A 13,803-nucleotide genomic window follows, 5' to 3' on the forward strand; every position below is an offset into this window, starting at 1 on the left:
CACACGGAAACTTAGAGAGAGGTGGGTAAATGGAGGGAAGGAAAGAAAGAGAAAGACAAATGCACACACAATATGCACACGACACACACATAAACTTAGAGAGAGAAAGTTGATAAATGGAGGGAAGGAAAGAAAGAGAGAGACAGAAAGAGAGAGAGAGAGAGAGAGAGAGAGAGAGAGAGAGAGGAGTGGATGTGTGTGTAAGTGTGTGTGTGTGTGTTGGGAGGGGGTGAGAGGGAAGGAGGGAGAGAGGGAGAAAAAGAGAGTGATACAGAGGGCTTGTTCAGTGCCTTCGTTAGCAGATGAAGCGACACTGCTGTGATCTGCACTGCTGACTCATCACGTGATTACAATCATTTGACCAATGGGAGGCGAAATCGAATCCAGGGCGTGTCTAAAACTCTCAAGTCGCAACTCTTATAACTCTGGTCGACCAACTTGGTCTCACCACTTTTCCTCGATATCGGGGCAGAAACGCACGTACTTTGGAAGAAGAAATATCCACGAACTTCGTAAGGATGATTTCAACCCTGTTCCTCTTTGCCGCGCTGGCTGTTGGAGCACACGCAGGTCTATGGGCGGGGTTCGGTATGTATAAAATACTATATTTCAATTCATTTTCTGCAAGACTGCAACAAAAACTCTTACTTTAACTGTAAACAAGTTTAGGTTCAGGTTCATTAATATCGACCATGTTGATAGAATATTAATTGGAGTTGCTCGTCTTTATAAACAAACACACGAGTTATTGACCCACCTAACAATAGACATCCTTCTTTTGTAATTCATGCTAGTCTAATTATGCGGTAACATTGCAAAATATACTTCAAACTTTTTAAATTCCTTGTTTGAAAGTTGAACCATTTAAAAAATAAGGTAAGCACTATTTTTCATGAGTTTACTATTGTAACTTATACACGATTTAGTGGGCAAAATACAATTGCGTCACCTGGCAAATCGTCTTGCAAGCACATATCGGGATCATAGTTCATCATAATATAAATGCAATATTTTGATATAATGTAGATAAATAGAGGTGTTGTGGTTCTCTGAACTGTGAACCATAAGGTACGGGGTTCATATCCCTGCCACAACTCTAACGTCCTTTGGCAAGACGTTAATCTACATTTGCCACACTCCACCTAGGTGAGTGAAATGAGTATCTGGTACTCTGGTAGGATAATTCCTTGAAATGTATTGTGCGCTGATAACGGCTGCCGGAGCTAAAGCTATAGGGTAATTATTTCCAAAGCTCTGCGGAGCGCATAGGGACGTTATATCCAGGAAGCTATAATCATAATGCGTCATGCGCTATACACGAATAGATTATTATTATTGTTATTATTATGTTAAGACGATTGATTTCGTTTGGAGTACCACTCTCACACTGAGTCAAGACCCGGACAAATTTTGTTTTCTTTATTCGTTGCGTCGAAAATGTTTACTTCAACAATCTTCACAATTTTCACTGATCCGCTTATGACAATGACAGGCTCAAAACAGTGCAAATTGAGGTAGATATTTCAAATGTGTGAGATTCTAAACACAGCTGATCATGATGCATTACATATACCTATAATACTGAGAGGTCACTTTTTTCCAAAAACGAAGGACTTTAAAGGAAGAAGTCCACCCTGATTCCAGTTGATTTTCATAAAACAGAAGAAAATGTCCTCTCCCATTTTTGTATTCATAAGACTTAAATTTCCTTAGTTGTTGATGAAGGAATAGATCTGTTTCATACAGGCGTCGTATTAAAAATATATATGTATAATTATTATAATTATCTAGAGTACATGTACACTGTTGCTCATAAAGTTGGTATATTTTTTTTACCCCAATTTTTGGAATTATTTTGACAATGATTTATTCCTAATAGATCTAGATAATAGTATACATTCTCAAATTTTATTTAATAATAATTTGCAAATAAAAAAAACCCCAAGAAAATGCAATAAATTATCAATAATTCATTGAATTCCCATGCCTTGAGCCATAATGCATGGTCGTACAGAGGGTTTTTTATGTTGGGGACCGGGGTAAAATGCAATGAATTATTGATAATTTATTGCATTTGTTTTATGTGTGGGAACTGCCCCCTACCCTATAGCCCCTGCTGCGTACAATCACGATTCAGTGGCAAAGCAACGGCCTCGTAACTGTGAGGCCCCAGGATCAACACCGTGTCGATGTGCTATATCAGTGCCCTTTTGTGGGGCATTAATCCTCATTACTGTCATTTATGACTTAAGGGCGTAGGTCCCCTAGTTGATAAGCATAGTAGCATACACATGCTTTAGCATTCACGCAAAACACACACTGGCAAATTATCATTTAATACAATCTGAGAATGTATACTATTATCTAGATCTATTTATTAGGAATAAATCATTGTCAAAATAATTCCATGAATTCGGGGTAAAAAAAAAATATTCCAACTTTATGAGCAACAGTGTATAATTAATTTCTTTTTTAAACAAAATATTAATTTCTTATTTTTTTCAAAGTACAGATAATGGGAAAGGACTTTGTAATATACTTTCGTAATATACTTTACAGAGTTGCCAATTTTGATTGATCGATTTCGATCAATAACTTTTTCATTTTGTAGGGTTTTGCTCAAAAGTAGGTCAAGCCATAATGTTTGTCCACCTGACAACAACTAATGTATGCAATTTGGATTCTTTCATTTGAAATAGTATTATTCTTTGCAGTTGAATGAAACAATTTGTATTAAGGCACTTCACAAAACTTATGCATCAAATTTGGTTATAAAAAAAAATAGCCTATAATTGTTGATGTGTTTCTTTGATCTAAATACTAATTCTCTGCATAACTAAAGGAATGCTTATTGTCTGTTAATCAATGAATTTTGAAATTTTCATCAGTACAAACAAGGTAAGATTTCAAGGGCAAAAATGCTGGTACATCTGATCAAAGACAGTCTAGTTGACCGAAGACCCGGGAGGCGTATTTTTTAACCTAACCTTGCCATCATATCGCTGCATTTGATTAGCTCAATAGAAACCATACGTCATGCGCTACAAATATTGATGATACGCACGCACACAGGATCCGATGCGATAATTTATCAAATAATGAGATTTCATACAAAATTTACAAGTGCAAACTATTTTTAATTAAAATGAAAGACATTGCGAGAAAATCGAGTGGCTTACCGTAAACGAATGACCACCCATGTCATAAATTGTCCATTATCATTGCGACATACTGGTTAAGTCGAGAATCTGGCCGATTTAATTTTGATCTCCAACACACCGTATTATTATGAATTATTCTTATATTCAAATATTAATATGCAGGGCAGCGTGGCAAGGTTAGGTTTAAAAAGACGCGCCCGAAAACCATGTGTTAATTATGCACGTGTAAATGCCCGGTGTAAATTAAAGGCCATTTGGGGTACGCCACAATCATGCACATTATTTTTTACTTTAGAACCTTTGGCTTTTACATGTAGTCTTTAATTTTTTGGTTATACTTCTAATCATTATTTTACCTTTGATGAAAACAAAAAGAACGAAAATGCACATCGATTGATAAAAACATGTTTTGTGTCGTTACAGTCCTTCCCAGCATTCCATAGAACAAAAAGACTGGTGTATATCACTTATTTCGGTTTGTCCAAAACTTCCTTGAACTGTTGAGCCTTTTTGGACAACACTGCTTGAATTGTGAGAGGAAATTATGGGCCCGTGTACAAACGAATGGAGACTGTCGCAGCCATCCCGAATTGAGACAACACTTCTGTGCCAGACTTTAAAATCCCCCTCTCTTTCTCTCTCTCCTCTCTCTTTCTCCGTGACTCTCCCTTTATTTTGATCTTGGCTAAGATGTAGACCTTTAATTGGGGCATTCCCATTACTATTCTTGTAAACCCTCCATACCATTTCCAAGTAAATTTGTAAGGGTTTTAGTGTCGCCACCTCCAAACCTCACTAACAGAAAGTTTGATAGTCTATTATTGGAAGGCTATAGTATTCGAATTATTTGAATTGTTCGAGACATTTCGCAAAATAGATACTAAACCTACTAGGTCTGTACATAGCACGATCAAAGAGTTATGCAGTGCTAATAATACATTTAAAAAATACCTGCACAATAAATAAAAACAGATATTAGATAGCTTAGACAGATACCGAGATGTGATTGGTCCAGAGCTCGTCACGTGATATCAATTGCGAGGATCCAAATTGTTATATTTTCCTGGCCGGTTATATTTTACCAGCTGGTGAAATGAATATATATTTATCAATGCATGTCGCCCTCTTGAGGACTGTATGTCACCAATGACACACATATTACACCATTACCGAGGATCATTTTTTTTCTCATGATTTTTTTTCCCCTTGAAATTATTTGTCCCGGCACATTTTTTTTTTTTTCGAATTTTTTTTTTCTCCCAAAAAATGTCCTTTGGGGCACCAATTTTGTTTTCTTTCTCCCTTGAAATTATTTTTTCAATTTTTTTTTGTGCTCTTCTTTTCCTTTTTTGATTGTCCCCGAAAAAAAATAATTAAATTTCGGGCAAAAAAAAAAAATGGACCCCCCCAAAAAAAGTCAAATCAAGGCTATCTTACATAACAGTTATTGACTGGCAGGGGGTATATAACATTCTTTAGACCTGAAGGGAGTTATATTTCCCTCTCGACCATAATTTTCCCTCAGCGCTGCGCGCTTTGGGAAAATATAACCACTTGGGAAATATAAATCCCTTCAGCAGTCCAATAATGTTATATTACACCCCCTGCCAGTCAATAACTGTACAATATAACATATCCTGGACTTGTATTTAAATCATTACATTTTGTTAACTATTGTCTTAAAATGAAGAGCAAGTCCTAATATTAGCAAACTTAGTTCATATAAACAAACCTTCATCACCACGAGCGTTCTTTAAAAACAATTATGGTACCTTTAACATCAGCAAAATTAATGACAACACTTCCACAGCTGCAATAGTACATACCAAAAAAAAAAATGTCATGATGAATGTGTGTGCATTAGGCTCTTTGCAGGGGTGGATCTAGCTTTTTGCTAAGGGGGGGGGGGGTTTGACCCAATGACGATGCGAAGCATCGTCCACGAGCCGCGTAGCGGCGAGGCGATTTCTCTCTTGTGTGCGTTTTTTTTTTTTTTTTTTTCTTGGCGGCCCGAGGGGGGGGGGGGGGGGGGGGGGTTAAACCCCCTAACCCCCCCCCGTAGATCCGCGCCTGCTTTGTTATTAATCATGTTATTGTCTTGTGAACAGGACAATAATGATGTTTATATACCAAGAAATCCAGCCCTCTGATTGGTCGAAATTGCAGTCGTGATTTAAGCCATTCCCGTAAAGAATCGAAAAATGCCAAACTTATGTAATAGTCTAAGAGTAAAATCCCAGCAAAATTTCAGTTACCGGGAAAATATTAAAATCTTGCTGGGATACCCATTGGTTTACGTGTTTAAATGTTCTTTGAAGTTTGAGCGAGCGCGGACACCATACAGTGTTTTTTTTCTGCGATTCCCAACTGATCGAGAATTTCAGCCAATTTTCGTCGGTGATAAACAGACAGCTTCTCAGATTTTCCGTGATGTTTTAACCAATACTTTACTCGATAAAAGGATATGGTAAGAATTCTTGGTAGTTTTTTGTTTGAATTCAGCATAGTCTAGGCCTCGGCATTTAAAAGGGATATCGACTGCTTTAAGGCAAAATAAAAAAACAACATGTTTAGCGTCCTGTTTTTTCGAAAAATAGGAAGGAAGAGCCCCCCTTTTTTTTTCTTTCAAAATGGCCGCCCAAAATGGCCGCTCGGTACATTTTCCCTGACAGTCGGGCTATTTTTCAAGATGACCGCCGACATTTTTTTTTAAATCAGAAAAAGATCCATTTTAGCAGTGTTTATCATGTTTTTTTCTTTAAAAAAAAGAAAAAAAAAATAGGAGGCGCCCCCCAAAAAGGAAGCGGGCGGGGACGCTAAACATGTATATTTTTTAAATGGCCTAATACTCGAGGACTGGCTGTTTCTATACTGCTCTCGGGAAATTTGCCTTCCAGGGGCCCGTTCCTAGAAACCGTCATAAGTCTCACTTCTTGACTAAATCAGCGTTAGTGAGCAATTTGTCCGCTACGTGTTTCACGAAGCCCACTTTGCCAAGATCAACGCCAACATCCTGAGTAAAGTAGTTATGACGCCTCTGACACCGTCGTATCTCTGTCATAACTATTTAGTCGATGGGCAGCGCCATCACATGTCATTTATTGGGTAGATTAGATAGGACAATAAATCTTCCAGCTATGATCTTTCTTCACATTCACTTAAACAGGAAGTTATCATTTCTTTACATTAAAAAATCTTTTGAAAATAGGCCTATATGCCATGTTTATATTTTAGGTTTTTCCCACTTTTATAAACTGATTAGATCTAGACTAGAAACCAGATCTAGACCTACGCGCTTCTTTACATATTGTTAAATCCCCGAAGGGATGGGTAATCTGCCACGGCAGGCAAGCCAATTCGGAGTGCATTCTTTACTTTTCAGACCCATATTGCCTTTGAGATAATTCTATCTTTAAATGTGTAAAATGAATAGTTTAAAACATGTTTTTTAACGTTTGGAATGTTGAAGTTTTGTCATTTAATTATTCAACTGACACTTAAAACATTGGACACAAACTTCATTACATCGTATTTTTCTAAGAATAATATATTGGTGTATTTTTATAAACTATCAAACGAAAATATCCGGGGGTACCCATCTCAAGAACAAAACTGATTCACCGGTCATGTACTGAAATACTCACAATCATATGTTACAAGTAGATCTACTTCCATTGTTCTACACAAATTTGGAAGTATATTGCATCTCTTATTTCTTGGTATCATTTTCAATCTTTTTTTATTACTGATTCATTTCAATAATTGCATTTTCCCTAATATTACTTTTGTAATAATCCGGTGGTATTGCGACTAATGCTAAGTCTCGGCTCCTCTTCTCGCCGATAGTATCGATCTCACAAGATATCTATCTAGTATTAGTAAGCTCTTCGTGAAACGGTTTAGGAACTTCGATCAGAGACATCTCCGTAGTTGGCGGATAAAGTTATGACTGTCTTATTGTTGGTTTCTAGGAACGAGCCCATGGGGGCCGTTTCATAAAACCAACTCCATGACAGTCATATCTTTGTCAGCGACCAGTACGGAGATGTCATGAAGTGGATAAACAGTTTCACAAAGCCATGACAGACATGATATCGATATATCGCGATACTAGCAGCTCAAGAACATAGTCTTTGTCACGATCCATTTGATTTATCACAAATAACCCAAAACAAGTTTGGGGGCTAAAATTGTTCAAAAAGAAATATATACATATAAATTCTCCTAAAATAAATAACGAATAGTGTCATTATCAAATGTAGATCATCAAACGATTTGCATATTTCTGTAAAGATTCTTAAATTGAAGAAAAACCGGTGAGTTTTTTTTTTTGACAGTCGAATCAAAAGTTACCGGTAGTTGAAGGATACCGTAATGTGATAGTTTATCAATACCATAGAGATATATACTACATATCTCTATGATCAATACATACTTTTTTTCACGAAGTGACGGTAGTGAGGAAAATCGTCACGCAAAGTGAATGCAATTTTTTTCTCACTACCGTCACTTCGTGAAAACAGCGACGAATACTTTTTTTGTTTATTGTGACGAGGAATTTTAGGCAAAATACCTTTTCTCAGCCAGTTTTTATTCTAGAGTCTCATAAATACTCGTTATATAATTGATTTGATATTGAAAATATAATTTGGAAGAAATTAGAGAGGGAATAATAATGCATATACATGTAGGCCCCAAAGGTATGATGGTATCCTAATAAAAGACTATGGTATGGATCGACTATGGACAACGGTGATTATGTTATAGTTTAATGATTTGTGATTTAATGTTCATATTCAGCTTTTTAAATGTCTGTATATTTTGTATTATCGCTTCTTTACATTTTCATTTCATCTCCCTGTTTCTCTGATCTGACATAACACTATATCTATCTTATCGCGTGCTCTCTCTCTCTCTCTCTCTCTCTCTGTCTTTCTCTCCCTTTCGCTCACTATATTCTTTCTTTTTCCTTCCCAATACCATTCCCTCTCTCACTTCTACCTCCTACCCTGGGGATCGTCCCCCCTCTCTCTCTCTGTGCCTTAATTTCTCTCCCTTTCGCTCACTATATTCTCTCTTTTTCCTTCCCAATACCATTCACTCTCTCACTTCTACCTCCTACCCCTGGGGATCGACCCCCTCTCTCTCTCTCCTCCCCAACCATATGCTATTTTTAGGAGCTCTTCTCGCTAACCATCCGTCAAATCCAAATTATCGCAACATTTAGGCATAGTCTACAAATGATGTTGTACTTTCAATCTAAGTTTTCCTTTTGTTTTTTCAATTCCAAGTTTCTTTAGCGATAGATAATCGCTCTTCTTCAAGAAACCACTTCCCCTTCTCTTTGGCCAGCTGTTCATATATGGGCAATTTTAATAATTAGAGGTTCATATTCAGCATTTCATGTTATATCACTATTTTGTTTTTTATCATTCCATTCTGTATTTGTATGTTTTAAATGTGTTTATGAAGAGTATTTTAATAAACTTTGAATTTGAATTGATTAATTGTCAGCTTTGTTTACCAGAAATGATATGGATAAAAAAAATTCATTGCTGTTTTCAATCAAAAAGGGTAATTTAATTGGTTTGCTTACAATAATTATGGTTTGAATGGAAGAAGAAAATGTGACTTAAATTTCAAAATTTCTAAGAAACGTCCACAATATATCTTTTAAGCCTATCCATAAGCCTACAAGTAGGCGTACATGGCTAATTCGGTTTTAACCCCCGCCCCCCTCCCCAAAGATGAATAGAAATAGATAGCCAATGAAATATGACGCAATGATGAGGTCACCTATCGAATATTATTGGAACTAAAATGACAGACAAGTGAAGAGCATAGGCCTCGTGGTAGATCAATGCTAAGGGATTCATGCTTTATAAAGGATGAGCATCCAAGAGAATTACGTAGTACGTACCGAACTCATTTATATTTTTTACAAAATGATATTGAAACTAATCTTACACTTCGTGGCCCATAGAGTAGCAACAAACTGACTTGTGGTGGCGCTTTACAACATTAAAAAAGATATGACGGGTTCGAAGGAGTGACAACTCGCTTGTCGCGGAAGTTGTCGCTCATTTTGGCAAAGACAGCTTTGTGAAACACTTTAGCTGACAAGTTGCGTGACAATGTCGAGATGTCGTTGATCTTGTAGTTATGACGGTTTCAAAAACAGCCCCCTGCTAACTATCACCCCTCGGCGCGCCACACATAGCTGCATTACTATCCTGGCTGTGTATTAAAAGCTGTGCTATTTATTCTCAACATTTCAAACACCCAGGCGCGGATCTACGGGGGGGGGGGGTTTAGGGGGTTCAAACCCCCCCCCCCTTGGGCGGCCCAAAAAAAAAAAAAAAAAAAAAAAAAAGAAAAAGAAAAAAAAAAAAAAAAAAAGAAAGAAAAAAGAACGCACGCTGGAGAGAAACCCTTTCAAGTGCAAATATTGTGAGAAGATATTCAACTCATCTGGTAACTTAACCAAACACATGATAAAAAGGCTGGATATAACTGTGTATTAAGCTGTTACTTGATTTAAAAAGACGTTATCATGCACTGCTTTTTATGGTCTCCATTGTGTTAATAGATGCCAGGAAAACATCCCTTACGGGGTTCAAATAAACACCCCAAAAAAAATCGGCTCGCCGCTACGCGGCTCGTGGACGATGCTCTGCATCGTCATTATTTTGGTCAACCCCCCCCCCTTAGCAAAAAGCTAGATCCGCCCCTGACACCACTGTACAAAACTCAAGTGATTTAACTAAAAATCGGTACTTTAGTGACAATTGCTATGATGACACCTAAATAGCGGTAAAATACAATTTTTTCAACTTACTGATGTTAAAAAGAATAATTTAAAATTAAAATTGAAATTGTAAGTCTATCTAGACTAGACAGCAATAACCATCTGATTTGGGTCATTTCTTTAATAAAACTGACATTTGTTGTCATTAATCGGAGGTCTAGTGGAGCCAGACGTAGTCTCAGTGGAACAACCGACGATTAGAGAGACTGAAATTTTCAGTCTAATCTAGACTAGATCTAGGCCTAGACCTAGTAGACTAGATCTACGAGTAGTCTAGTAGTAGACGTCGACTAGTGTCAAATTTGCCGATCAGCCCAATCGGTGCTATTGTGTGCAGTCTATGCAATAGTGTGTGGTGTGTGTATCTGTGTATAATACCTGCCTCTCAGCACATATGTGCTAAAGGTCAATACGCATTAGCATTGACTCTCTATGCTTTGCTGGAGTGCCGCGCGCCACCTACCCATGCGCGCCTCGGGGTGATAGCAGGGAGGCAAATTTCCCTTGAGCATATAAAAACAGCATATAAAAACGCGGGGCCTTCGGTCAAGTGGTCAAACCCCGACCCAACCAGAAACCTCCTCATTCTCCTGGGAATTGTATTTATGGGGGTAGGATGCCTTTAAAAAAAAATGCATTGCTATTTCCTAAAACGCTTCACAGTCGTTAAACTGGTATCAATTCGAAGGCTGATGTCAACTCTTCAATTTGATACCAAACTTACTGTTGCAGTGCCACAAATCTGATAAAGTAAAATATGGGTTATTACAACAACAAAAGTTCTGATTACAGGTGTACCCAAACTGTTGGAGGCCAGTGTAATAACGGTTGATATCGATGTAACTGTAAATGTCTTCTTCGTTCTATCATCATGAGATATCATAGCACTGAAACCGCACTGTTTAATAAGAATAAAGACTTAGAGTCATTGATGATAAGAAAGTAACGGTCTTACTCCTATTATTTAGACCTAAGGTGTCATGGTCTAGTGGACACGTCACCTGACTGTGGATCACATGGTTCGTGGTTTGAGACCTGCCGCGGCACTAATGTCCTTTGGCATTTTCCACTCTCCACCCAGGTGATTTATGGGTACCCGGTAGGATGCGAACGTTAAGGTTGTTGGATTGTGTGTGTTATTAAAATGGTGCCTCGCCGGAATACTCCTCAGGGAGTGATTTGTAATTGGATCCAATGACCAGGGTAATAATACAAGTAAATCGCTATACAAATGTCACTAGTAAATATCATCATTTTAGATCACTCTCGCTAATTGGAAACGTTAACAATATGCTTCAGCATTGCTGCTCCTCCAAGATGGATAGAGTCATAAACCCCTCCAAAAAAAAGTTGAAAACTGAAGTTGGATCCATTATAGCTCTCTTATCATGGCATAATTATCGCTTTGGTTATTATAATGATAAAGTGTGTTTATTTCACTTTTAAATGATACATTTGTTATGATTTGTTAGTCATGGAGTGAGTAATACATCCGAAAAAGGGGCAGGGTCAAAAGTGAAGAGTTGCAAAATGAACTGGTAAGCACTGGTATTGTTATGCATAGCACTCTTTTTTTCTTTGACATTAAGGAGTGTGCTTTTTGTAAATGACAGTGGGGCTATTGTTCCCAACTAGTCATCCATGAATGCTGTATTCTAAAGAATCTGAAATTGAAATTCATGCACTATAACGATATGTCAGGCAACATTCGCTCCTGTTTGGTCATTAAAGCCTCGGTCACAAATGCCATTACGAACTGCTACGAACGCCGTACGAACGATTTTCAGACAATAGAAATTCGGGAAGACCATGGAAAAACAGGGAGGTTCGTACAAAATTATTGTTTGTACGAACCTTTGTGACCGTAGCATTACTTCTCAAGGATCATGCCTAGATTAACAACTGTTGAAAAGGCCCGGGCAATATAGGGCAATTTAAATGCACAGTTGAAGAAGAGCAGTGCAATTTGCAACTTTTCACTTTGACCTTATTTGGACCTATACGTACTGCACATCCCATGACTAAAATTTGCAACAAATTAAAAAAATTAGAAAAATAAAATGGTTTTAAATAAACACTTGTTTTGTTCCAATATATTCCTTTTGCAGTGCGACAGAGCAAATTATTACAGAAAATGACCACATTTTATCGGGTTTTATAAAGCCCAATCTCATTATTAGGGAATGAAGTAGACGATTACGGTATACCGATGTTCCCATATTTTGTGATGAATCATAATCAGATACATTTGCAAGCGAGAGTAGCTCCCGGTAGTGTCACTTCATTATTGAGCAAAAACTAGGGTCATATTTAGAGGACATTTTTTACCTGTTTTTAGGCAAAAAGGTGTAGGCCTATACTTTTTTTAAAAACGTTCTTGAAAGTCTGCAGAAAGGGGATCATTTTCGACTTCGCTAACGATCATGCGTTACCCCTTTGAATATATATTATCGGGGCAAATATATGAGAGAGGTTTTGCTTCGGTGAAACCCCCATCACACCAAGCTAGTTCTCACTGCGTTCTGGAACCGTGATAGAAAAATAAAACGGGTTGTGGACTGGGTAGAATGTGTAAATGATGTCTGTAATACGATCGTAGTTCGTTCATAAACAGTCATCAATACGTCCATCTCATCTGTACCCCGTCCACAGTCAGTTCATATCAAGTTTAGATCGGTAAATTTGTCATTTCCAAGCATTGTAGTCGTAACCGGGTATGATGTTATTATGCAAAAAAAGAAGGGATATTTTGGGAAGACAAACGAGCAAGGAGTCAAAGAGAAACCCCAAAAGTAAAAATTGGACAGTGAGTGAAAAGGGGGCTCATATCAGAAATGAAAAAGAAGAGCAAACCCTCTAGCCCTTGGGAGATTCGCATCTGGTGCTGCCATGATAATCAGGCGCGGATCCAGGGGGATGGCCGAGTGGGCCGTGGCCCCCGGCCCCCACCTCCAGACCCAAAAAAAAATTGTGACCAAAATTTTACCCTTTTTTGTTGTTGTTCACCACCCCCCCCCCCCCCCCCACCACTGAGCGAAATATCGGCCGGCGCGATTTTCCAATTTTCGGGGGCAAGAAAGAAAAAGAAAATTTAGTGCTCACTACCCCCCCCCCCCCCCCCCACGGAGCGCAATATAAGCTGGCACGATTTTCAAATTTCAGCACACTTAATTTCAAATTGATTTCAAATTGGGCCTCCCCCCCCCCCTAAGAAATCCTGGATCCCGCGCCTGATGATAATTACTTTCACTTTTGTTCTGTTATACAAACAGATGAGCGGACCCATCGGGAGAGTGAAGGCTCATGAAGACTGATCGATAATTATGAGACTAATGATTTATATATTCTTTAATTACAGCTCCCTGTGATTATGCTGATCAAGGCATTGCGGCCCCCCAAAATGGCCGAATTGTGGGGGTGTTTACAGCCAAAAGTGAAAGCAGTCAGGTGAGTCATGGTGACGTCCACAGTGTTGAATACGAACAATTCCTCGGCATGGCGTGTGATGATGGATATACGGAGAAAGGGGATAGATACCTCCTGTGTGGGTACGATCCTGATACAGCGAAGACTGCTTATCTTGCTCACGATCTATTACGCATACTTGAATGTAAAGGTAAGGACTTGTAGATTTAAGTGTGCGTGAGTGGCGTGGGCATGTGGGGTGTGCACATATAGCTCCGATTAGTCTCATTTGACAATGCCCCCTATCGTCAGAGTCCAGCAGCCTAACATGTTAGCCTATGGACTTTTACCCCCAAAATTGTTAAAAAGGCCGGGCTATTTGAAGTCTTAGTACGGCGGGGGGGGGGGGGGGGCATTATGGCCCCCCTT

The 13,803-nt window shown here is 38.4% G+C and overlaps 1 protein-coding gene across 1 annotated transcript; it reads left to right on the forward strand.

Moving 5' to 3' along the window:
- Window positions 1–247: 247 nt before the first annotated feature.
- LOC115924480 lies at window positions 248–13,585 on the forward strand (the record flags this gene model as incomplete). Its single annotated transcript, XM_030986684.1, is given in 2 exon segments — window positions 248–588; window positions 13,328–13,585. Coding segments are annotated over 2 exon segments (328 nt in total), but the record flags the coding sequence as incomplete, so codon positions are not given.
- Between the last annotated feature and the right edge of the window lie 218 nt (window positions 13,586–13,803).

Source organism: Strongylocentrotus purpuratus, unplaced genomic scaffold (genome assembly GCF_000002235.5).
Source record: "Strongylocentrotus purpuratus isolate Spur 01 unplaced genomic scaffold, Spur_5.0 spur5_scaffold_16, whole genome shotgun sequence".
Taxonomy (NCBI): domain Eukaryota; kingdom Metazoa; phylum Echinodermata; class Echinoidea; order Camarodonta; family Strongylocentrotidae; genus Strongylocentrotus; species Strongylocentrotus purpuratus.